The 25,081-nt window shown below is 35.7% G+C and overlaps 1 protein-coding gene across 7 annotated transcripts in view; it reads left to right on the forward strand.

Moving 5' to 3' along the window:
- The window catches only part of ST18 (ST18 C2H2C-type zinc finger transcription factor), a 203,651-nt gene that overhangs the window by 97,069 nt on the left and 81,501 nt on the right, over positions 1–25,081 (forward strand). For 3 of the 7 annotated variants that reach the window (XM_068932718.1, XM_009673572.2, XM_068932719.1), the window contains one exon: positions 24,374–24,480. The exons of 2 other annotated variants lie outside the window; for them this stretch is intronic. In XM_068932718.1, the coding sequence (XP_068788819.1) occupies positions 24,374–24,480 (107 nt within the window). Of the gene's footprint in view, positions 1–3,695; positions 3,807–24,373; positions 24,481–25,081 lie in introns of those variants that run through there. 2 more of the 7 variants (XM_068932720.1, XM_068932723.1) reach the window with 2 other exon arrangements.

Genomic DNA, 25,081 nt, shown 5'->3' on the forward strand with positions numbered 1-25,081 from the left:
TTCTTAAACTGTATGGATGAACTTTGGCAGTTAAGGATCTTTTTCAGATTCAGAACAACCATTTATTATCTCTTTTGTCAATTAAATTAGTTAAGTTAATTGTGTAGAAGTGTCTTCTTTGGTTTGGCTGTGCAATAGTTTTGTAATTCTTGGGGAAAATTACAGCATTTGTGATGAAAGCTTTCACTGAGACAATAGTATATTTCTGCTATAAGGTGGCTAACAAATAATCCAGATTCATAATGAGGAATTTCTAAATATAGACTTTGCCTCCTAACTTCCCAGTTTGTAGCATTTTATTTTTACTCGTAAATATCATCTGTGTATTATAATACTTTCATGCCTGCAGGCTAAGATTACCAGTCTTCCTTTTTTTCCTCCTCCTTCTAAATATTCAATTACTCAATGGTAATTATTATTATGTGGCCTTCTTGGCTTACTGCATTATTAGATTAATATAGATTTCTTGTGCCAAATTAGCGGAAATCACTGCTATACACAACAACGAATCACTTTTTTTTAGTTTTATTTACTTTGTTGAATAACAGGAGGACTTTGACATCATGAGGCTTTATTCTTAAGACTTTAATATAATATGTCTTTGAAAGCTGGGAGTTAGGGAGAGAGCGTATTTTTGTTTTTGATTTCTCTCCTGTTAGTTTCTAATAAGTAGAGACTCTGGCTAAATTATAATTTAGTTCTTTTAAAAATCTGTAAATAGAGGCCTTTGTTAATGAAATCACATTTAAAGTTTCCTGATCTCTGGTTATTGTTTCAGAGGTATATAGCAGATATAAGAAAAACGAAAATGAAAGAACAGGAGCTGTCCAGGGTACTGCAGATGATTAACTAATATTTCCTGTTACTATACAGAAAAACTGTTTACTGTAGTGTTCAGAGAACTTCCACCATATGATACTTTTCTTTTTTTTTTTTTTAACAAAACTGGATAAGCCTTATATTCAAGTCAGTCATAGAAAATAAAAGTGTATTTAAAAACTTACTTTGGGAGCATAGCACATTTCTGTGAATAGCACAAACACCTTCCGATCACAATAACTTTATCAAATAGCTTTTAAAATATATATTTATATGCTAAAGTTTTTCTTAAAGTTTTAAAGACTACAATTTTTTAAGTCTAAATTAATCTTTGAGTATAAGAGAAATGGTTTATAGGGTACTGTTGCAATGTAAACAAAACGAATAACTCCCCCCCCCCCAAAAAAAAAAAAGACCCCAGACTTGCATTACTTGATTGCTTTTGAAATGAATTCTTGTCCTTATGTGACCTGAAATGTGTGGTTTCAAAGCTATAGAAATCCAAACGATCATATTTGTTTTATATGAAATGAAAAAAATAGTTAAATTGAAAGTTTAACATCATGAAATTCAAAATCCCAAGCGGTATATAAACATTAAAAGAAACTTTGGACTGCTAATCCTAGGAAATGAGTTTTATGGATTGAATTCAACAAGGCTTCAGAAATGGTTCCATCTGCTGCCTAGCAGCTGGTGAAAGGATAAATTTAATTCATTAATTCATTTGGAAAAAAGGATCCAAGTAGTAAAGACTTCATTGCTCATAATGCACATAGGTGGAAATCAAAACTGAAATTGGGTCCAGTTGATTATCTTTGATAATGAGGAACATTTTCTTTGTTATTTTTATATTGATCTTGATCAGGCGATTGACGATATACTGACTATGTGCTGTTAACTGATATTTTCATATCTTAAAAACTTGAGAACAGTTGTGAAAGCATAGCTTTTTTTCTGGGAGAAACATCTTCTACTTGGGGAGTTACAGATTATGTAGGTTTAAAAAGGTGGAATGTCTCACTGAAGCAATATTGGTGTATTTTTATTAATTTTCGCAACTTCTTTCATATTAAGTGAGTTTATTAATACAAATTAAGTTGTTAGTTTAATTACTGAAATAACCCACAACCAGAATAACAAGTGCAAAGAGATTCTTTCTTTCCTTTACTTTTCTATCTGAGTTACACACTTCATTTTTCTTTTCCTTCTGTCCCCAGCCATTTATTTTTTTACGATACGTATTGAGAACTTGTACAGGAGTAATGGGGAAAACAGAAGTTAACGACTGAGGAAGGCAGATATTGAAATATCTAGAGTTTTAAAGGCAAAATTAATTGGACAACGTATCAATAATAATTTGTTGTTTACGTTCTAGATATAATGTTATACAAAGTGTTGCAATCTCCAGATACAGGTGCTTGCCTCTATCTCTTTTAATCTAAACCACAAGCAGAGAATGCAAAGTTATCTAAGGTCTTTGAACCTTGAGATAGTCGAGTCAGCTGTGACAAGGCTCTTGTTCACCTTATACCAGGCACACAGGTGAGTGTGCCCCTCATTACTTGCTGATGGATACACAGGGCTGATGAACGTGTTATCCTGAAGCCAGTTAAATACCTGCCAATGCCTATTTTCAGTGTTTCTGCTTGAGATGGTGATTTCATGAATGATATTTGGCTTTTCCTGTTTCCTCTGTAGCCCATAGCTCACTGTGGTGGGTTTGTTGGATTTACTATAAAGGTTCTGTTCGCACCCTGTGGGTTGGGTTAAGAATTAGGATTTATGCATTTACTTCTACTGTTGCATTGTTTATACAGCTTTGGTTTAGTTTTGATCCCTTTTTTTTTTTTGCCTTTGAGGCTCTTCCACAGTGTCAGCTGCTGACTGATAGTAGGAGAACGGCCTCGTGGTGTGAATGAAAGGGACCTAGCGGTTGGTAAACAGAGATAAGGAATAAATAGAGCACAGGCAAAAGGAGATAGTTCTGTGGGAGCCCAGATTGCCGCCAGTCTGTTCAAGTGAGATGCAGTGCCTGTCCTTTTCCCAGATTAAATTAGTGTGCGAAATCTCCAGTGACCTCCTCCCCTTCTCCCCATACTCTTTAGCCAAGCTGAACAGCCTCTGCTGTAAAGTATTCATTTTATCCAGGGACAAGTTGGACAATAGAACTCTCCCTGTTACTTATGGACAGCTGTCGTCATTCATAGGGCTTTTCAGCATTTCATTTTTCATAAGAGTTAAAAGGGTTTTACCTTGTAACTGACGAGAGGTTAGAAATGCAAAGATGCCAGCCCTGAGGTTGCCTATACTAAGGAAGTTAATAAATAAATATCATCCCCCCCCCCCCCCGCACACACACATATCCCCTCCCCAACGTGTGAAGAGCTGTGTGTTTTGTTACTGCTGCTCTTATTTAAAGGGCTTTAATTGTGATAACACGATTACACTGAAGCATGAACTGCATGGAGAAATCAACAAGCAGAGACACAGTGATATGCAGGGCCCCCAAGGTTCCCTAAATTAAAGGTGACCAGTGCAAGCCCTGCTGAGCGCCCCTCTGCCTTCTTTGCCCTTGCTTTTGCCTGAATCTCCTGTCACTTTATTACCTGCAAATAACTCCCAGGAAAAGTAAGTCCTCATGAGATACTTCTGTGGTCCTATATTTTTTTTAGTGATTTACGGCAAATATATTCAGCATTTTGACTGATTAAATAGACCTTCGGCAACCTTGAGGGTCACTGTGTAGAGTATGTACATAGAAAATGCATCAGCCCATTGTACCCTGGCAGCTAATGAGATTGGTCGTTAAGTAAATGACACAAAGCCTACAAAAAAAGCTTAGCAGCTCACTAGAGTATCACAGAGTGTCCCTGCACACCACACAACGACACAAACAGTGGACTAACCTAGCCCACCCCTGCTTTATTCTACATCACTGCTTCCCTGATGTCAGCGTGAGAGGCAGAACAAAGGCTAAAAGGCACACGGTAAGTCAGTCTGACAATTATGCCCTAGGGAGAAAGTAGAGCAAATCTTAGCCTAACCATGGGGTTGAAAGTCCGTTTCTAGACAAGTAGGTCATAATGAAGGGATTGTTTTCCCTGTCACTTCATGAAGGGGAGAGAAATGTCTCTGGAATCAAGGTTGAGTTTGTTTCTCGTTGTTTGTTTTCTTTTCTGCCTGTTTTATTTGCCAGCTTACAAAAGTTTCTGGAATTCCAAAAGTAACATGAAACAGGGATGTTTTATGAACTGGATATTGTAATTATAGTATAATGAAATAAATATTCTTTGTAGGAACTGCCACGCAATAGGCACCACCTGAGACGTACATTAACATCTGATGAACTTTACAGTCAGAAAGTTTCTTTTTACTTCTCTGTAAAAATCTGCTGAAAATTTGTTATATGTATGAGTATACATTTCAATCCACTAGCCTGCTCCTTACACCCCTGAATAAATGGTACAGTTTTACAGCTATGCAGGCGTAGATGAAGTTGTTACTATAATTTCGTTTTTTTCCCACAGAATTTTTACATGATGTCTCTCTGTGTTGTCTTTTACATGAGCTGAAATTAAAGAAAGAGTTGAAGATCTGTTGTTAAGCAGTTATACAGTCATTATCCATTTTCTTTACCCAGCAGCAACATATTCAGTTGATATCTTGTAATAGCAGTTGCCTGTTTGTGTATCCAATGATTAAATCTGTTCTATCAGTGTTTGAGTTTAATATCTCAGGAACCTGTATTTTGCTGAAAAATGGCAACAGGAAGTTACCAGAAAGTCTTATTTGCATTGCTAAAATGTTTCTGTCTCCTTTGCACTTTGGAGGCTCAGGGGAAACATCCTCTGATTCAAAATAGTATGATATTTTTACAAGACGTCTATGTGAATTAAGTTTTTTTTTTCCTTAAAACACTGGAAAACATACAGAAATGATCTTTTAAGAATGCTTTCTCAGATACAGATAGTTAAAGAAGTGGAATTTAGATATCAGCCTGCATTATAGTTGGATTTTATTGCTTTTTGTTTTGGAAGAGTTTTACTTAATTTGGGAAAATACTTTTCAATGTATGTTTGTATAGGCATGTCAGAATAACCTGCTTGTTTAACTAAAACTCTTCATAGGTCACAGAAGTCAGTTCACTATGATATATCGCTTACCCAGGAACATCCTTTTTAAAAGCTGCATGGACAATAGAAATATTATCATAGCTTACAGAAACTCAGATAAAACATGTCTTTTTAATGTATATGCTTGGGGATTCCTCGCAAAGGTGTGTGCATGCATATAGATGACTCCACACATGCACATTTGTATAACAGTGTATATATGCAAAAGACTATGTTCACCTATACAATACTACTAGTATATTGACACTCAGTTTATTTTAAGTAAGAGATGATGTGTGCTTTTTGCATCTCCCAACATTTCCAACTTAGGAAATTTAATGAGGGAATAAAAAAACTCAAGTAAAATTTTGTATTTAGTTTTTTTGCATATGTCTAGGTATTTGCATCTCAGCAACATGTTTTCCTTTTGTTATCTCAGAAAGTATGTAGGCATCAGAAAACAAGCTTGCTTTCTCAGCTGAGCCCTATAATTCATACCTCATTGTTAAATCAGCAGAGATTTAGTAAGCTACGGGCTTATGACACAGTTTTACTTTGAACTTTGCTAATTGATAATAAGTTTTCAGTACATTTTAGCAGATAAGATTTGAAAGTATTTTATGTTCCGTTGCATCAGCACAGCTTTTAAAAATGTGCACATCCTTATCACACAGTCATCATGCTTTCTACATACCTATGTGAATGAGAAAAAAGGGTATTTGGTATTACAGCGTTCATCACATTACTGAACAAGTTCAGCAGCCCTTTATCCTCTTAAAAGTAGAGAGTGATTTCATAGGGGTAATGCACATGTAGCAGTGCTGCAAAAGTAATAATAATACTATAATCAGACAGGTTAAGCCATACTAAGTTTCATTAGTTTTTCATAGCTTCATTCATTTTTATCTTGTCTATCATTTCTTTGGTATAACTAAGAGAAAATGAAAAAAAACCTTGATTTATGATAATTAATGTTATCATCTGATCTCCCATATAAACTGTGTAACACACCAGATTTTTAGAAACCACTTTTAGATATAGACTTTTTGGATCTCACCTTCCAGCTTTTGCACATATCTTTGTGTTCAGTTCTAGTGGACACCAGTGTCTGTTGTGCATATGGGTCTGAAAAACTTTATGGCATTACATAACTGATTTGAATAAATTCAGTTCAGTCTTTTGAATGCTTATAGTTTTTCAAGCGAGAATTATCAAAATATCTGATATTTCTGATGAAGCAGGTATTTCCAAGATTAGTTGTAAACTATCTTCCTAAAGGCCGGACTCTGTCATTCCAGAATAAAATATGGCAAATAACATGCAGATTAAACTTCATGTCCTAATACATCCATATCTATTCAGAGCATTTAGACCAAAATCTATTCCTTGGGCTGACTGCTTTTAGAAGTGTACCTGGATAACCGAGTCTGGGTCACTTCTTGAACTTGTAGTTTATGTGGGCATAGTTGTAGATTATTAAAAACTCCATAAGCAGAATGAGTGCTTCTGAATTGTAATTATCTTGAATCATTTCAGACTAAAGATACTGTTTAATTAATGATAAAAAAATTGTCCCTCTTAACCTTTTTTAGTACTTACTTAAATAAAATCTCTTTGAAGCAGAATTGCTCTCATTTATGTTCATGGAAGTCTTTTAATAGTACTGGCAACTTTTGCCTCTCTAAATGACAAATTTCTGGTTCGCAGAAGGTAGTAACTTAGCAGTAAAAGTTGCCTTATGATGAAAACTGGGGCTACCTTCTCAGGCAGACGAACACTTACTAAAGCAGTTGTACATATGTGAGTTGCTCCACTGAAGTCAGAGGGATGGCTCACTTCAGTGGAGTAAAACAGGTGTGTAAGTGTTCTGAAGAGGAGGTGTTTGTTGATTTGTTTGATAGATTTAGGTAGCATCTGCTAGGTCATTTTTCAGATTTCGCTTCATACATGAGCTTTTCCCTCCATTAAGGAACTTTGCTTAAGAGAAGCTTATTTTCCCTTTAAAGACATTTGAATTCTGCTACATCAGAAAAAAAATGCTGTAGAACTTTTCCAAAATATCATTTCACGTGAAGATCGGAGGTTCCAATTTCTTCTGAACGGCCTTTCTACAGGTGATAGTGAGCGTCCGTATGTCGCTTCCTTAAATCTCAGGAGAAAATTTGACGCCTTCATTGTTGCCCCCCTCCACACCCTGTTTAGAGCACATGTACAGCAGCTGGATTGGCACAACAAAATAGTATTGGCTCTAAAGGCACCGTTATGGACTATCAGGTCAATAATCCTTATGCTAAGAAGGATTTACATGATACAGAGTAATGACTCTGTCATTTCTCAAGTAAAAATCCACTTTTTAACAAGGATCAAAATACTATTGTGCACTCGACATCAGTGATATTATGATAGTTTAAAAAAAGCATATATTGTCCATATAAAAGTTCACATTTAAATGTTTTATTAAAATAAATGTTAAAATATTATAGGTTTTATATAGACAGCTAAAGTATCACAAAGGGAGATGTTTTTGAAAATGCATCAAGGATTATTTTCAAATCTCTTCTTCCTTGTTATATTAGAAAAGCATAGGATATTTGTGAATATGATGTCTTCAAATAGTATTTTTATGATGTATTCCAGAAATAGATTATGCCTAGGGGGACTTGTGTTTGTTTTGTTTTGTTTAATTTTTCTACTGTATGACTTTCTCCAACTTCAGACAGAAGTTTGACGCAATCTAACATACACAATCTAAATCTTATTACCAAAATAATTTTCAAGAAAAACGGTAGCCAGAAAAATCAAAGATTGTGATTTTTCTGGTAATAATTTGTTTTCTTTCTTATAATGAAATTTCTTGTGAAGAAAAATATTTAATAAATTTCTCATATTCGGGGGGGGAGGAGGGTATATTTCTTCACTAACAGTGTGGTTACTAACAAAATCCTACACTGAAAGTACTGAAAGTACTGCAGCAATAGAAATGGGGAGACCGAGTACACATCTTTTCATTGTATCGCTAACATTTTATAATATTAAGCACCATTTTGAACTATGGATCTGATGGGAATCATCCTATATATCAGCATTAAACATATAATGATCAAAGTGCAACTGAACACATAAATCACTCTAAATAACATTAACACTTGATCAAAAGAAACAAATATATTGAGTGTATGATCAAGCTACTTTATGGATAACCCTTCCCATTATTTTTGTGAGAAACTGTGCTGTCTACAAAAAGGGTTAAAGAAAATGCATTCTGTTGCATCTGCTTACTAAATCCCTTACTTTAGTAGAAATTCAAATTTTGTAAAGATTATTCGTTTTATTGATGCATATAATTATAATCACAAGCCATCTGCTGATTTGGCAGGCATGGTTAAAATTCTCTAACTCTCATAACCTTTCAAGTACAGTGCCCTTGGGACTCTATTTCACTTTTATATTTTGGAAAACATGTAGGGACAAACAAGAGAGGTCATCTGCCGAAAGTCAGACCTGTAAAACATTAAAAGAATAAAGATTATGATGACTGCTCTTGTTTTAATAGCAAAGAAAGTGTTTTCTATTTTATTTCTGACTTTAGAAAGGATTATACTGGTTTCCATCATGCACTTTGGGAATTTGAGTTTTTTCTAGGGATTAAAGCTCTCTCCTAGCACTCCTGGGATCTGGGTTCCAAGTCTAAACTGAAAGAACAAATATTGTTCTTTTTGATTGTCACAGGTGATTTAAATATATTTGACCTTGGTCTTAATTTTTTGTTTTAAGTAAATCCCATTACATTTCTATTTGAAATTTTTTAACAAACACTTTCCTTTTTTTTCATTTTTTGGAACTTGATCGTATTGAGTTTCACAGAGTAGCATCTATCATGTATTTAGCTTTTTCTTTGAGGCTCAAAAAGGTATTTTAATTTTGAAGGCTACACACAATAAGGTATAAAATAATTAGCTAACGTTCATTGCCATAGTTTTTTTGAAATGCTTGCCTATATTTATATTAGCTTATCACGGACAGGTGGCAAGCCACAGTTACAAATGTTTGTTTTTATTTTGGCTATGGCAAGTCTAGTTTTCCATTTTCTTGTATCCTTCATCATGTTAGGCAAGCTATTTCACATCTGAATTTTCTTTTCTTTTCTTTTCTTTTCTTTTCTTTTCTTTTCTTTTCTTTTCTTTTCTTTTCTTTTCTTTTCTTTTCTTTTCTTTTCTTTTCTTTTCTTTTCTTTTCTGTGCTGTTACATGTTATATCCCCTGCTCCTTCCAGCATAAAAAATCCAGAAGAGAAAAAAAAATTATCTAGGAGATGTTTCCTCTGTATGATAAAAAGTGTTTGGATTTCACCAAGTTGTAGGATATTGTCAATGTCATGGGCTAAGAAAGCAGGGGTGTTTTAGAGAGGAAGATACTTGAAGCTGGGGAAACTTGGTGCAGAATGGAATAGTCCAGTGATTTGCCGACATTAGTGCAAGGCAATGACAGACATCTCTCAACAGAAGTGTCTTGCGTAATGCTATGTTGACATGTCTCTCATAGGAACAAAAGATGCAACTCTCACTTCTGTTTAATTAGTATATCTGAAAGCCTGTATAAAGCACGCATACTACTTTACTCCTTTTGGGGGTTTGATTCTCACCCCACACCCTCATTATGACAAGCAGGAGGGAAATGCACATGTTTGAAAGTGTCTTCACAGCTGAAACTAGGGAAACAGGCCGAGAGTAGCTCTGGTTTATTTCACAACCAATTAAGTATGACATCTGTTGAAACTCAGGAAATAAGTCTCCCTTCCCCCTGTTCATATACTTACTTAAGCTGCCAGTCTTTTGTTTGGATATGATGGATTTTACTTACAACACTTTGTTTCTTCAGAGTGAATACATAAAATAAATAAAACAAGACATAAAGGCTGTTTTTTTAACTTGATTTCACAGAGTGCATGTGAAAAAAAACCCCTGCTTGGCACATACAAATAGAGTAAGTGATTATATTAATAATTCTTTGCCTAAACATTCACTTTACTTACTGAAAAAAAAGGGCATATTTGTGGCAGGCAATGTAGGCACAATAACATTTTCATTTTTGAAAATTTATGTCTTGCTGTTGGCTCTCCAAGGCCACTAAGAGTTGGTAGAAGGAATTTAGTTTTTAGTTTCTTTAATTTTATGGTTGAAAACCTGGCACTGAAGAGAACACACCAAACGGAACAGGGCATGTGGCATTATGGATGGTTTAAAAAAAAAAATGCAGAGCCACTGTTATTGGTGCCATCAGGATCCTCAAGTATACAACAGTACATAATAATTCAAGTGAAAAACTCAGCTGAGATTAAATAGCAAACCTACTGAGAAAATCTTATGAGAAAACTATCATATTCAGTATTAGAAAATAGTAATACAAGCTGAGAGGTACTTCCCATTTATCAGACATTAATCCATGAGAAACATTTACTTGTCTGCAAAACTTCTATTCCTTCATAAAATATTGTAAGTCTAAATATTAAAAGGGTGTTATTTCAGTCGACACTAACTCTGAGAGTTCAATTTATCTCTGCTATTCTTAAAATTTGATTATACTCATTCTTTTATATCTAGGTAAAGAAATATTTTCGATGTCATCCGAAGCTCATTCTTTCTCTTCCTCTTAACAGTGGATCTGCCCATTGCTCTGAAGCCACAGTCCTCATAGCAGAGCCATGGCTAAGTCTTCTTTTTTCTTTATTTTACAGCATCTGCTCTTCCTTTTAGTTGTGCATTAGCTTGGTTTTGTTTGCCGGTTCTTCTTTTCCTGCGAAGATTGGCACTATGTTCATTCCTGCTGAATGGTTTCCCTCCTTTATTTCTGTTGGTGTTTTTTCACCCCTATTTCAGGTACAGCTCAGAGCTACACAGTATACATGTTTTATGAGCTGTAAGATGTTGCTGAGCAATTGCCATAGGTTCCTTAGTTAGGAATCCTCTGATGAAATATCAATGTGCACAATGTAGGTGTCTAGACCTAAGCTAGTCATCCGAACTCCCTTTAGAGTCAGTAGAAAGAAAGTGACATTTCCCAAATGCAATTCAACTCACCCAAAAGCAGATGTATAAAATAAATAAGAGGTATCACACATCTACACAGAGCAGTAGAAATGCCTAGTGCTACCTACAGCCCATGGGGAGCCAAGGGACACTAGATCAGAAACAGATGTCTGTGTTTCAGATACGTAAAGTTAGGAGAACCCTGTTGTTCCTCTCCAGCCTACAAATGGACTTAATTTCTTACGTTTTGTCTCCATAGCACTCATTCTATCCCCAAATTTCATGAAAGACAGTGGTATGGATAGTATGGTATAACTTAGACCAAAAGTTTCCTCTTGCGTATACACAGCATATGTGAAATTTGGTATGTCCTCAGATATTAAGAAAAAGTAGAATAGCAGAGCTGCATATTGCTGTGCAGTTCTGAGAACAGAATTTTGCATTGGAAACATGATATTTAAAAAAGAGAAGCAGCTAATTCCTTCTCCTCTTAGGAAGCATTATTTTTTCCTTTCAGAAAAGATTTTCTTTTCTCATTGCTAATTCTTAAAAAAATAATAAAAAATTAACTGTAAAGATTAAAATATCCCTGTTCATGTCAATATACAATAGATACATCGAGATTAAACCAGCTGGATTTTTTAAACACTGGTAATGGAAGATTCCCAGACTCTTAGCTCTAGATTTTCTTTCTCTCTTTGGTTATTACTAGGGCTCTGTAGGTGTTTTTAAAGGTGCCTCTGTGGTTTATCTCTTTTCTCAGGCTTTTAAGACTTTGTTTCTGAAACTGTTAGGTAGTAGAAGGATAGATTAGGTGATAATTTGGTGCTATTTCTTTGAGTGATTATAATAATTCAATATTTCTCATGTTATTATAAAAAATACAAGCAATGATTCATTTCAAAATTCCAGTTACTGGGCATACCCTACATATATTTGCATTTATTTATTTATTTATTTTTATTTGAGGAGCTTTAATGGTGCAACTTTTGATTTTTAGAGGATTAATATCATGCATATAACTTTAGGATATAGTGAAGTTTTTTTAATAAATCTTTGTTCTTTAAAGTTTTAGGATAGGCTCTCAAAGTTCTTCAGATTCAAGGAAAAATGCTTAAGTTTTGTTTCTACCTGGTATACTAAGAATTTATTCAGGAATCAGAGCTAGATGGAGCTCCATTAAGTTGTGCTAACTAACTCTTATATGCTGGATGCTCACTGTGGATCCCTAAAGGATCACGCAGCATATGGCTATACACTGCCCTAAGCTATACCATGGCTAGCACAGATTGACCTTCGAAGCAGGGAGCCATAGCTAGGCTCTTAACAGTCTTTCACCTTCCCATACTCTTTTCCTGAATGGAGATAGCCACAGTAATAAGCTTGTATGAATATACCTAAGAACATGCTTAGTTTCATCTAATTTTGTAAAGAGTTTTATAAACTGTTAGTAATTGTATATTTCCAGTGACACTTCCACGTGTGATCTTCAAAATCAATGAAAATGGTGCCCAAAATTTTTGGTATGCAAAGTGAAAGATTGCATAAATTGACACCAGCTAAATAAATATAACTCATTAGTCTGACTTAATATTTATCTTGAAAAGCTCAAGCTGCTCACATGCATTTTCTCAAAGTTTTTTCCCCACAGTCAACACTGATTGACCTTAAAAAGTATCTTTTTAAATATCCCTAACTCATTTTTAGTAACATGGGAGAGTAATTAGCTTTAGCCTTGAACACTTCTGAGCCCAATATTATTTATAGCAACAACATTAGTAATGCTACTTACCATTATTTTTATTAATATTTATAATAATTGCAACTATTTTGTGATCACAGCGAATAATACTGTAATATTGCAGAAATGCAAGTTACTTTCAATCAGTAAGTGCTAACCTTCAAAATGCAATTTCAGCATAGTGGGGTACCCTCCCTTCAGATCATGCTTATCTATTTATTTGTGGCATTTGTTATTATTTGTATTCAATATTTTTGTTATTTACATGATATTCCCTATCTTTTAAATTTAGAAATTGCATGGCTATTTTGATAATACTTTAAAAGTAACCAAGTCAAGTTTTTAACTGCGCACACTATGGAAGATATCAGGATTTTTTGCCTTAAATTCTTCAGAGAGACCATTTGGCATGCCTTCTCCCTCCTGAACCTCCAAGCGGGATCCCCAGAGTAGAGCTATCACCAACGCAGTAGGCTCTTTAGGGAAGCTGTCTTACAGAGTCTCAGCTGCTTCAGCCAACAGCAAGAATACTACTTCCGATAGAGAGCTAGTGTGCCCTAATACTGATGGAGCTGCAGTTAAACAGATTGTACCTTAGGAATGGATGAAACTTAGTCCATGGGCCTAGATTTTCCTATTGGCCAAATGCAGAGGACTGGTTCCCAGTTTTCCCAGGCAGAATGTTCTTCTTGCGAACTTAGGAAAAGGACAAGCCAGCAACACATGAAGACCTTTGAGTAGAAGGAGAAAGTCCATGCTATCCCTGAGAAAATTTTTGAACAGCAGAGGGGAGTGAGATACAGTGTGCTGGAAGAAGGAATAGTTTCTTAAGCAGAGGAAGACTCTAAGGCAAAGCAGGTATTACATAATGATGGTTTTCCCTGGCCCAACATGAATGATCAGAGGTTTCTGTGAATCATGAAGCCCAGTTAATGCACCTCTAGGAAATTCTCTTTCACATAGAGTTCCAAAATAAAGCAAGAAAAATGCTTCTAATAGAGTCATAAACAACTATCTGCCTTTTAAAAGATCATAGCTACATAGCTTATGTTTTCTTTTTGCTCAAAGTGGCTGAGGTTGTGGATGCAGCTTGCATAACTTGAACCCGGGAGAAAGGATTGCTTGCTTATGGTAATATTCGAAGAAAAGTACGTGACTCATTTTGAAGATGACTGTTCAAGTGATCCCTTGGAGTGCCACAGTCTTTGTTTCTTGGTATTTTCAAAAGCAATTTTATCATAAATTTGAGCTGCTAGCCCTGTGAAGTTAACCTAGAAAGTTTATCTTTCTTCCTCCATGGTCATACCCGGAGGGTCATATTCTTCCCTTAAATTTGGCAATTACCTTTATATTATGTGACAGCAAGCAAAAAATTCAGCCTCAAATGATAGCATCATGAGCAGGTATGTTAAAAATACAACTGCCTGTGGTTGAGCTTATTCTCAGATAATTTGTGCTGGTGGTGTACCTTTGGTTCATTGTGAAAACTTACTTTCCTGGCTAACGTCTACAGATCTTGCTCTGAGGACATTGGCTCAGATGAGGGCAACCTCCGTATTTTAGCATGGAGTCCTGTTTTGAAGATAGAGCCAAGTTAGAATCTGGCCCTCAGCAATGTGAAAAGCAAACACTTTCTAACTGTTGACCAAGGCAGGACTTGAGCCTTGGAAGCTCTGCTGCTAAGGCCAACTTTAACCATAGTTGAGAAGCCTGGGTCCTTACTCCTTTGGTAATAAGTCTAGAAGAGAGTTCCCTCCCTATTGTTAAATTTAGTGTTTTTAAATATCCCCAAAGTTTTATACAGTCCTTAAAGAGGACGTATAAAGGAGATATATGAGAATCTCCATTGATCTTACACAGCTATAAAGAATACATCCTGTTCACCCCAGCTGGAAAACAATGTGTTTTATTTGCTTGCTATTGAATTACCTTTTAGAATTATGTAAACTCATTAGCAGGAGGTTACTGAAAGCCTTAAATCATTGTCTCATTAGATTTTGCCATAATAATAATACAAACTATTTCTTAACCTCATTATTTTTTGCACTATTGTCTGTTCTACTGGTTAATATAATATTTTATAAAGAAGCTTTCCAGTCCATAAACCAGCAAGTTATAAATAAACATTCTCACCCCAAAATCAAGTAAGACAAGCTGGGTAGGTGTACAGATCCAGTCTTCCTTAAATAAACTCTTATGCAATATTACAAAAATGAATTTTTATTAGTTCCCATGTTCTTTGATTTCTAGTCTTTTTGATTAATTCAGTAGCCTTGAGAACACAGTGTTGGCCTGAAAAATACAGTTGTTTCCATGAAAAGAGACATGGAAATGGAAGGACTTTTATGTATTTTTTTTTTAAATTGCTTTGCAAATTCTTTGCACAACAAACCTCACCAATATGTAAACAGGGCTCCAGCTACTGTGTTTGTCCACAGCTAGAGCTACAGATGAACACAGTGTAGTTGTGTGATGACAGGAACAGCTGACTCATTAGTAGAGAGCAGTGAAAGGTAATTAACCCTGGGAAAAGTACAGCTGCCATGCGAGCTGTTCCTTTCTGTAGAATCTGATTAGAAATTAGTGTTAAACCACTGATTCTTTAAAAAAAATGTCATTGATAATTCACTTTCTCTCTCAGGTGTGGCCCCTAAAAGGGGCTTAGGATAGAAATAGTGTACAAAAGGTCTTCCATCTAAAACAGCCTTTTCTGAGAGAAGTACACACCTGTTTGGCTGCTTCTGGAGTTTTCTTAACCATGAATATTATCCCAGCTTTGAATGTTCTGAAGACACCCTCCAAGTCTATGGGCAACACAGAGAATGCATTGTCAAAATGATTTAAGGTAGAACATTGTTGCTTGCCATAATGGAGCTCGTAGCGAGGCTGATTATTCAAAAGTCACAGCTACTACTTCTTGTGTCAGGACGTAGTTCTGATGCAGAGATGCAGTCTTCTTAAGAAGAAAACAAAAATGTGTCTCCTGGGCTAGGAGAATATGAAAGAAGGATTATGCCCTGAGCATGAAAGCCAGTCCCTCCACCCTCCTTTTTTTGTGCCTACCTTGGACATGCCAGTAGAAGAGATGGAACCCATGATTTTTTTGTGACATCCAAACAACAAGCCAGCCTATTACGTACATATTCAGACACCTGATACAGTCCTACTTATGAAGAATGACATAGCTGTCAACTAAAATAGCAATATTTCATTAATGTACTGTTGAAAATTCTAAAGTGCTGTTTTTTTGTTTACTGTTATAATATCCAAAAGAGTTTTAATCATCTCATTTTGTAAGATCTTCTGGCCAGGACTGTATCTTTGTATACCTGTGTGATTAATACTGAACGTATGGAAGTACTTCCATATGTAAATAACATGTATTATTGAGGTCCATGAGAGTTTTCTGATTGTTTTCAAAGGAGCTAAACTTACACTGGGAAATCTGAAGGAAAATTATGTTTAAAGTGATAAAGTATATGATATCTCTTTTCATAGGAAGATTTTATCTTACTGCTCAAGCCATGTTCTCTGGCAAATGCACACAAATTTTCTACAGTAGAATGAATATTGGATTACTATTATTTAACCAATATAAAATAATATTGCGAAGGTAGATTTCTGTGGTATCATTTTGAACTCAGTATTGCTAGTGGCACAATGGGCCATTTTCTTACTGTGCATCTAATATATTCACATTGAAAGTAACTTTTCTCTTTCAGTTTCTTTTAAATGAAATGTAGTGCTCACTCCTAGGGTACAATATTTGAACTGAGGGTCACCGCAAAAATATTTCTTTATAGTACTGACTGATAACATTTTCAGCATTGAGAACAAACCTATTCAGACCAAAAGGGCTCAAGAGATTTTCAAGGAGAATGCTTCTATTTATAAGAACAAAAGTAAAAAAAGATTTTCAAGACAAAGACCTGAGCATGCCAAGAGTACCCTTGCCTCCTGTTTGCCTAATGTGTTAAGAGAAAAGAGACCAGAAATGTTTTGGTTTTTTTTTTACCACTCATCATATATTCCTTAGTAGTTGTTATTAGAATTGTCCATTTTCATTTGCTTGTTTTTTAAAAAGAAACTTAAAGAGAAAGAGGAAAGGTTTTTCCCTCCCCCCTTGGAAATCCCAAATAATAACATACTCTTCAAGTATCAGATTAAGTTTTGAAAGAAGTGAAAACATAAGCTGGCTATTAAATCAGTGAACATATCAGGATGAAAACAATATTCAGTACCTTAAAGCGTGGTTAGAAATGCACAAAAGCAGTTGCCAGCACTCTGCATCATTATCCTCACCTAGTCAAAAGGTTAAGAGACTTGCTGAAGGTCACAGAATGGATCAGTGGCAGAGGCAAGAAAGGAGTCCTATTTCTTTTCGTTATTCACTCAGTCGTGGCTCAGTCTTGGTGCCTCCTGTTTATGTCCACGACAAAAGACAGATGTCATATTGTGAAATAACCTTTACCACACTCCAAAATCTTAAAAGGCTCCAAAAGAGAGTTTAAAACACTGTTCCTTGAACCATTTGCCTCTTGACATAGCTGCACAGGCTGAACACCATTTTCCCTGCTTTATACTCCAAACTTTTGCTGAGCTAAATGTTTTCAGATAGGAAGTCTGTCAGTGACCATGTTATATATTCACTTTGGTATCGAACAAATATTAGGGAATGTTTTTGCATAAGCTTTGTTACTTCTACTTTTGAGGTGGTATTTTTGTTCTCAGTTTGTTTTTTTCCTGTGCTGCTCGGCATGCTCCCAGGATCTTCAGGGCCGTGCAATAGTGCAAGCGAGTCCCATTATCTTTAGCAGTTAGGGTCATTACAAGTCTTTTAGATGGTGGCAGACTGTACTTCACATGGCACTCTTGAAGTTAATGAACATATGTGATTTGCATGTTGAGAGAAGGCACACTTCTTCCCTTTGTGTGACTTTCCCCTTCTTGGGACATGTCTATCATGCTTAATGAAGACAGCTTGTTATTCAGAAAGGCGAGGGTGAATGCATATGAAAGCAGAACTGTAGTTGTATTTCTTTTTATGAAAATAGTTTGTATTTCTAGATTCAATGTTCCATTTGACTCCCTGTCAGAGAATGTTCAGTGAGCTAATTAGCCATGTTTTTTTTTTTTTTTTTCTTCCAGCATAAGAATTACTATGTCCCAAATTCTAGCTACTAAATCAGTCCCATAAAAGTTGGTTGGAACAGGTAAAAATCGCAGGGAAAGAATGTAGTAACCTAGATTAAGCCTATGAGCATGTGAAAAGTGACCGCTTGGACTGAACCTAATCAGCTCCAGCACTTTTGTAGAAGTTCAATGCAACCATAATAGCACCCCCCATAAAATTGCCCTTCAACCCACTGATTCCTAGTTAACTTGCTGGAAACCATATAAGGTACAAGGACAGTAACAATAGTCCCTAAGCACAGGATTGTAGCAAAACCTCAGCATCCTTCTGCTATTGAAGAAGGCTCTGATAGAGTAATTAGAACATTATAAGATTTTACTGCTCTTAGTAATACTGATCTGTGTGCTCCAGGGTCTCACTCTGGCCTCAGTCCTGCAACTACTAAGCACCCTTGCGATGAGCTTACCATGGTCCGCTCGTATAGAAGTCAGTAGCAGTCCCCACACAGCAGCTCACAGCAGAGATGACTCTGTGCAGGAAAAGTCATCCAGGCTGAAAAAGAGTAAACATGTTTTACATTAAAACAAACCCTGTGTTCCAGAATCAATGACGCATGCTCTTTGAACTTTCTTTTAAAATTGCTCTGAAATCATAAGGTTGTTATGGTGTGGTTGTACTCAAAATAACGCATATCATTGTAACACAAGCCTTGAAGTTAAGTAGCTACTTTAATGAAACATAGTTACCATAGTTACCAGAGGAGAACAGAGAATAACTTTCAGTTCTTTTGAACCTATGAATTAGTTTAAAAAGAGGAAAAGCAATAAACAGGCATGCAGAAGTTTATTATTCAATGTTTCATGCCTGATCAACCCTAGAAAAGAAGAACTCTCCTTAGACTGGGGCGTTAACATTTTCCAGCTGAAATCTAGAATTGCTGATCAACAAACACAAAATCATATTTCAGCTCTTCAGTATGTCTCTTTCCTTGTTTTTTTCCTGAGTCAGAGAAAAATCAGATTTCTCCAAAGTTCTGCTTTCAGCACTTTCTTAGTAAATGACATTTTACAGTACCTTTTTGCTAAAAAATAGCATCCTAAAGGCAGTAATGCATTGTTAAACACAACAACTCATGAAATCTGTGGTCTAACTTTATTATTCATTATAAACATTATCTTCTTTAAGGCCTGATGGGAGGGAAATAAAAATTTATCTTAGTGAAGATGTCTTCTAGCACTAGCTTCATTGTTTTTCACTTTAGCATTGAGATGTACTCTCTCCCTGAAGTGTTAATGGAGGTCACCGTTGTTGCTCTCCTTTACCGTGTCAAAGTAAAGGAGTTTCTACATAGTTGACTACTGAGAAACAGAATGATGTACTTGCCAGTATATCACCTTCAGCTTTTGAGCCTCTAAAGCAGCAGTGATTAACAGGACTTTTACAAAGTTTCTGTGTAGTTACAAGGACAGCTTCAATCTTCTGTCATTTTTTTGCATTAGCTATGATTATGCTTTTACCACCAAAATGCATTTATTTTAAAGGTAACAATACAGACGGAGAGAATAGCTTATGTTTCATCTATATTTATCAGCACTCACTGTACATTTGTGTCTTCATTACCAGGAAATATTAAGGGACATTGTGCCATCTATTCCTGTTTACAGTTTATTATGCAGAGATAGGAAACACTTAGCATGTAAAATGAATGTAGAAATTATTCCTGGATAGAAACACGGACATTTCCCACTCGTTGGCTCTTTCTCCTCCATCACCGGATCAGAGTGTAATTGTCAGTAATCAGGCCTGCTTGCTGCTGATAAAACCACTCTGAATGCTAGCAGCCTTCTTTGTGTGATGACTCAATTATTCCAGAAGTGCCTCATCAAATCTGCCCCATCAGCTGGGCTAATAAATAAGGAGAAGAAACTGGCCCCCCAAAGCAAATTATAAATCCATTTGCATTAACCATTTCGCTGGTCCATGATCTAGGCAGAAATAAGCATGGCAGATTGTGTTAAGCTTATTTGAATATGTTTATAATGTTTACAGCATGCAACCCCCCCCCCTTTTTTTTTCCACAAGGTGTTGGAATTATCGGCCATGAATAGCATCTAAATGCAGTTATGTTAATTACAGCAAAGCCTCAGGCATCTTTGAGGGATAGTTTGTAGCTTAAATCAGGTGAAAGTTAAACCCTTCTGCTAGGCGAAATATGATCTTGCACATGGCACTGGAATAACTGCCATGTTTAAAAGAGAGAATGAGGGCAAGGGACATATTTTTGCAGGTACTGGAAGGACAAGAGCATGTGTTACGAGGCTGTCCTGCACTGGTAACACGACCTCTTGTTCATGTCAGTGCAGAAATAAGTAACATAAAATTAAGCCATGTCTGGGAAATAAAACGCAATAGTCGAAGTAGCAATGATTGTATTTGATAGCACAGAAGTATTGTACCCTTAATAAAACAAGTGCAAAGAGTAGTACTCTGTCCTGAGGAAATTCCTTTCTGAATCCCAATTTATAAACAATGAGGAATCCAAGTAGCCTTCTTCATATTAGCAGGACGTCTTATGTGTACTCTGGTGAGCCTGTTAAAGTGAAGCGTCAGAGGGCCCAGTGAAATTCATTTGTTTAGTCATGTGCTGAACATTTCACATGTGCTTAAGGATCTCACTGAGATGCCCCATAAATCTGTGCATAACTTAATGTGTAAAGTTATGTACTGTCTTCAGCCTGTGCAGAATAAAAATCTGATTGCATTCAAGAGCTCAATATATCTTCACTCATTTGTTATGGCATCTTTTGCTTTCATGTTTATTTTTTCTGATACTAAACAGGTTATTTTATTTTAAGAAAGAGAAATCATTGTCACTGTAAAAAAAAAAACCCAAAAATATCTTGAGATCATAGCAGTGAGCACATTGGATTTTGTTTCCTTAGCTATTACTTCTGAGTTAACAAATCACAAACTGCTATGCTAGTTCATTTTCATCTTTTTAATTTATCAACTGGTGATGTGGTAAATACAAGAAAATCAAATTCATCTGTTAGAAATTATATCCATTATGGTTGAAAACAAGTTGTTAGAGGTCTTTTATAGATGTAGTAGAGCTTTGTGTATTGCAATTCTGATGGAGAAAACAACCTCAGACTTCTGATAAGATCATTTATAACTAGAGTATACTTTTTTTTTTCATTATTAAAATTCTCAGAAATCAGCCTTTTTATAAATCATGGCCACGATCTAGTAATCTAACCTGAATAAGTGGACTTCCATCCACAGACAGTGGGTCAACAAGAATGCTTGCTTGAAGGTGTCACACACATCTGATTTGAGGATCATGGCCCTAACAGTGACTCACATTAGCATCCTGATATGACTCATGGATCTCAGTAGGCTGGGACTTCAGAGTCAGTACAAAATCATGTTGCACTGGAAACGGCTATAAAACAAAGAATGAATTGCAAAGGTTCCAGGTGACTTCACTGAACCATTACATTGACAAATCAAGCAACTAATTTATTCCATCTTTGTAGGTTTATAGAGTTTATCATTCTAGTTGAATTGGGATGCTGGTTGAAAAGGGTGGAGGTGTGTTTGTGGGCAGGCAAGCTTCACCTTCAGGAATGAAAAAAAATAAAATCAGTTCAGAAAAATAAGGAGTTTAAGTATAGTCATCAGTTACCATCTGCAAGTCATGGATTTTCAGTCCTCCCAATTCTTTGCTGAAATGAATGAATGAACTGATACAAAGCATGGATAGATTGGGCCAAAACTCTTCATATGAATATATGTGTGTACTTAAGGTGAATGATCCCATCAGGGAACCTTGTTATTTCTATCTGATTGCAAATAACATTAGTCTTATCATCAAAGTTGCCAAAAAACCTACAGAGATGGTCTTTTGGGGCTCTTGGGTCTACGCTCTTCATTCTTCAAGTTGGCATTGCAGCCTGAAGTCCTTTTTTCTATACTCCTTGTTCTGCCTCAGAATTTGGCCCAGAGTTCATTTTATGATGGATAAAATATGCCAAAACAAAGTGATTCTCAATAAATTTTTGTACTAGATCTTGATGTTCAGGTAAATTAGCACTAACTTCTCAAAATAATTCATTTGCTACCAGAAGTATCAGATCCCAGCACTATATTTGAAATCTAAGTTGCTTTTTGGAGTGTGGCACAGATGACGCATGGTTTATATTCCATTAGGGGTGTGTCACGTCCCATGACACAGCATAATCCTACACACCCCGTTTATAACATGACAGATGCATGACACTGTATTAATTTTTTCTATGAAATATCGTACCTTCAAACGTGGGTACTCACCCACGAATCAGCTGTATGGCAGCTTTTTATATGAAAAAAATAGAAAATAGCACATTTACACTCATTTACCAATAAATGCTGTTGTAATTAAAACATAGAAGAGGGGTCAGGTTTGTGCTTTATGTAAGTCTTGCTTTTGTCCTATTATAACGCTCTGTGCTTTACAAAGATAGCTGATGATGTGGCATAAAAGACAGATGGGAATAAAATAGCAAATGGCACTGTTGCATGTAGTTTTCCAGCACAATTTTAACCTCCCCCCAGCCAGCCCAGACTTATTTTCTTAAAAGCATGATTTTCAATGTATTTGCTTATTATGTAAAAGTAAATGCAAAAAGTTTTGTATTTTTTCCTGTCCTTTGTGCACTTTTCTAAGTGGATCTCAGCTGTGCTGTCCTAACTCTCAGTCCCTTAGGATGAGAGAGACAGCAGATGGGGTTAGGGCAGAGGGCTGATGCTTCTGACAGCAAACGGCCTGGTTGTTGAGTGGAAGCTGTGAGCGTCAGGAAGCTCCTTTTCCCCAGAGAACCAACTAACCACTGAAGAAAGTTGAAAATGAGCCCTTTGAGAAACGCTATTAAAAGTAGTAAAAAATTGCAATTGTGCAGATGATGTGCTGCTGTGTGGTTATTCGGATGCTAATGAGTTTGACATTAGGGAACTCAAAGGGTTTACAGCTACTCCCTTATGTGATTTGGTTCTTTATTGGCAATCTTTGAGAAAATAAATGAAAAATGTATTGCTAATAAATACATAACATGATAGGATTTTAGACAAAAAGCTGCTAAGTTTCAGGCTTTAGATAGAGCTTCTTTCACCATTGTGGCTGTTCTCAGAGGTCTTTTGTTTTAGGGTAGTGTATTTTGAACAAAGAGGAAGAGGCAGGTAGGAAGCTTTAAAACTCCTCTTGGTTCTTTTCATGGATGTTGAAATAGAATAATGGGAAAAGAGGCCTTTGAGGGTAAACAGCATCCCTTTCTGGGAACACACTGGCTGGAAAACTGCTTAAAAAATGTTGTAGATATTGAGCTGTTTTGTTCTGTTTTTTCTCCCCTCTTTATCGTGTTGCATCTGTTGTCTGTTTTGCTACTTGATAAAAGCTTATTTATTTTAGTTAAAAGTTATTGATGAGATGCAACTAGCATAACATTCTACCTATTGGTACTCAGGCATAAATAAGTCACTATTAAATAAACTGTAGCTTCTCAGAGAAACTGTTTAGAATGAGCCTTTCCAGTAATAAAAGTTAAAATTACAAATTTTACTGACAAAACTTTATCAGATATTATTAAACGAATAGATAATGTTTAAACTTGAAGTTCCAAGTGTTTCTGTGCAAACTTTTCCATTAACCTATAATTGGAGTAGGTAGAATGAATACATATATTTTACTAAGTATTTGAAAACTACCTCTGAAGTTGCAAAGGATAATAAAATATTTATATTTTGATCACCAAGAGCAGGAGTGATGCTGATAGACTGCATACAAATAACTGGTCACAGCTCGATTTTCCTAGGTTACAAGTGTCTAGAATTTTCTCTTAAATTTGCTGTGGGTGTTCATTATTTCTGAACACAGAGGCCTTCAGTATTGTACACTCACATATCAACTTCTGCAGCTCTTCTTCCTTCGTTGTTACCATTTATTTAGTGGGAGTTTCCTCACAGAAAGGCATAAAAATTGAGAACAAGGAAATGTCAAGAATTTCCTCCGGTTTGCCTCTGGTGAGAACACTGCCAGTCTGCCAAACTTTAAATACTAATTTTCAAAATCAGAAAAAAATAAAACTCGGGATTTCTATACTATGATTAAAATGTTTTAGAATCATTTTTAAATGATTCTCTTTATCTCATCTTGTACTCAACCATGCTACACAATTGACGGGGTACTGCTTCTGTAAAAAGATTTGAGTCAGGACTTCTACATATATAAACTATAGGTTTCTATCTGTGTAGAAATAAAAACTTGTCTTAGAGTAGGTCCAATTTGTAAACTACTGGAGAGGGCATTTATAATATAAACAAAGCACCATTAAAAAATAAACATTTGCTTTTATTTCTGCCCTTTAAAAGCATCACTGATGCCTCTATACCATGTTAAAAAAACTATGTGAGAAAACAATGTACCTGGATTCTTTGCCTATTTGATATATGACTGTCCTGTTTCGTCTACATTTTATTCAGTATGGCTTTCCCCCCCACCCCCACAGAGAATGAATTTCAGGATTATCTGCTAAAACAGGCAAGACTTCTTGGTCAGAGTGACGAATTTTGTCCTTTGGAATCTGCACATAATTTCACCTGGAAACACGCAAAGGTGGGAAAATTTATTTATATAAACGAATTTGAGTCAAAATGTATCTGTGTATTAATACCAGTATACTGTGGGATTTCACTTGTAGTGTTTCATCTGCTACGGCTATTTTTCTCGTATAGCATTTGCTATATTAAAAACAGCAGTCTAGAATCAAGTGTAATAATACTGAAAAACCGAGAAAGAGGCGAACCTTTGTAAATACCTAGAAATTTTAGTTTTTTAGTTTCAGAACTACATCCGGTAAGGATAATAGACCTACAAGAGCACAGATATCTTTGAATGTCTATGCCTCCATGCATGAGAATGTATTTTGAATTGTACTGTTTATATTTAATCTGTGAGCGATGGCGTGTTTGTAATTTTTTTTTTTGATATTGGATATTGATTAAATTTTTTAGTATATGTCAGTAGGGTGGAATAAATACTTTGTCTTATTTGTGAAAGATCTCAAGACATCAAAGCAGTTTAATTTTGAATAAAATTGGCACTTTTTTCCTTCATTAGGAGAAAAAATGTTTTTTAGGACATAGTATTATCGTATTAAAGTAGCCTAGGAAATAATGACAAGACATTGAACTATGTCTATAACAAAAATCCAAGA

The sequence above is a fragment of the Struthio camelus genome, chromosome 2 (genome assembly GCF_040807025.1).
Source record: "Struthio camelus isolate bStrCam1 chromosome 2, bStrCam1.hap1, whole genome shotgun sequence".
Lineage (NCBI taxonomy): Eukaryota > Metazoa > Chordata > Aves > Struthioniformes > Struthionidae > Struthio > Struthio camelus.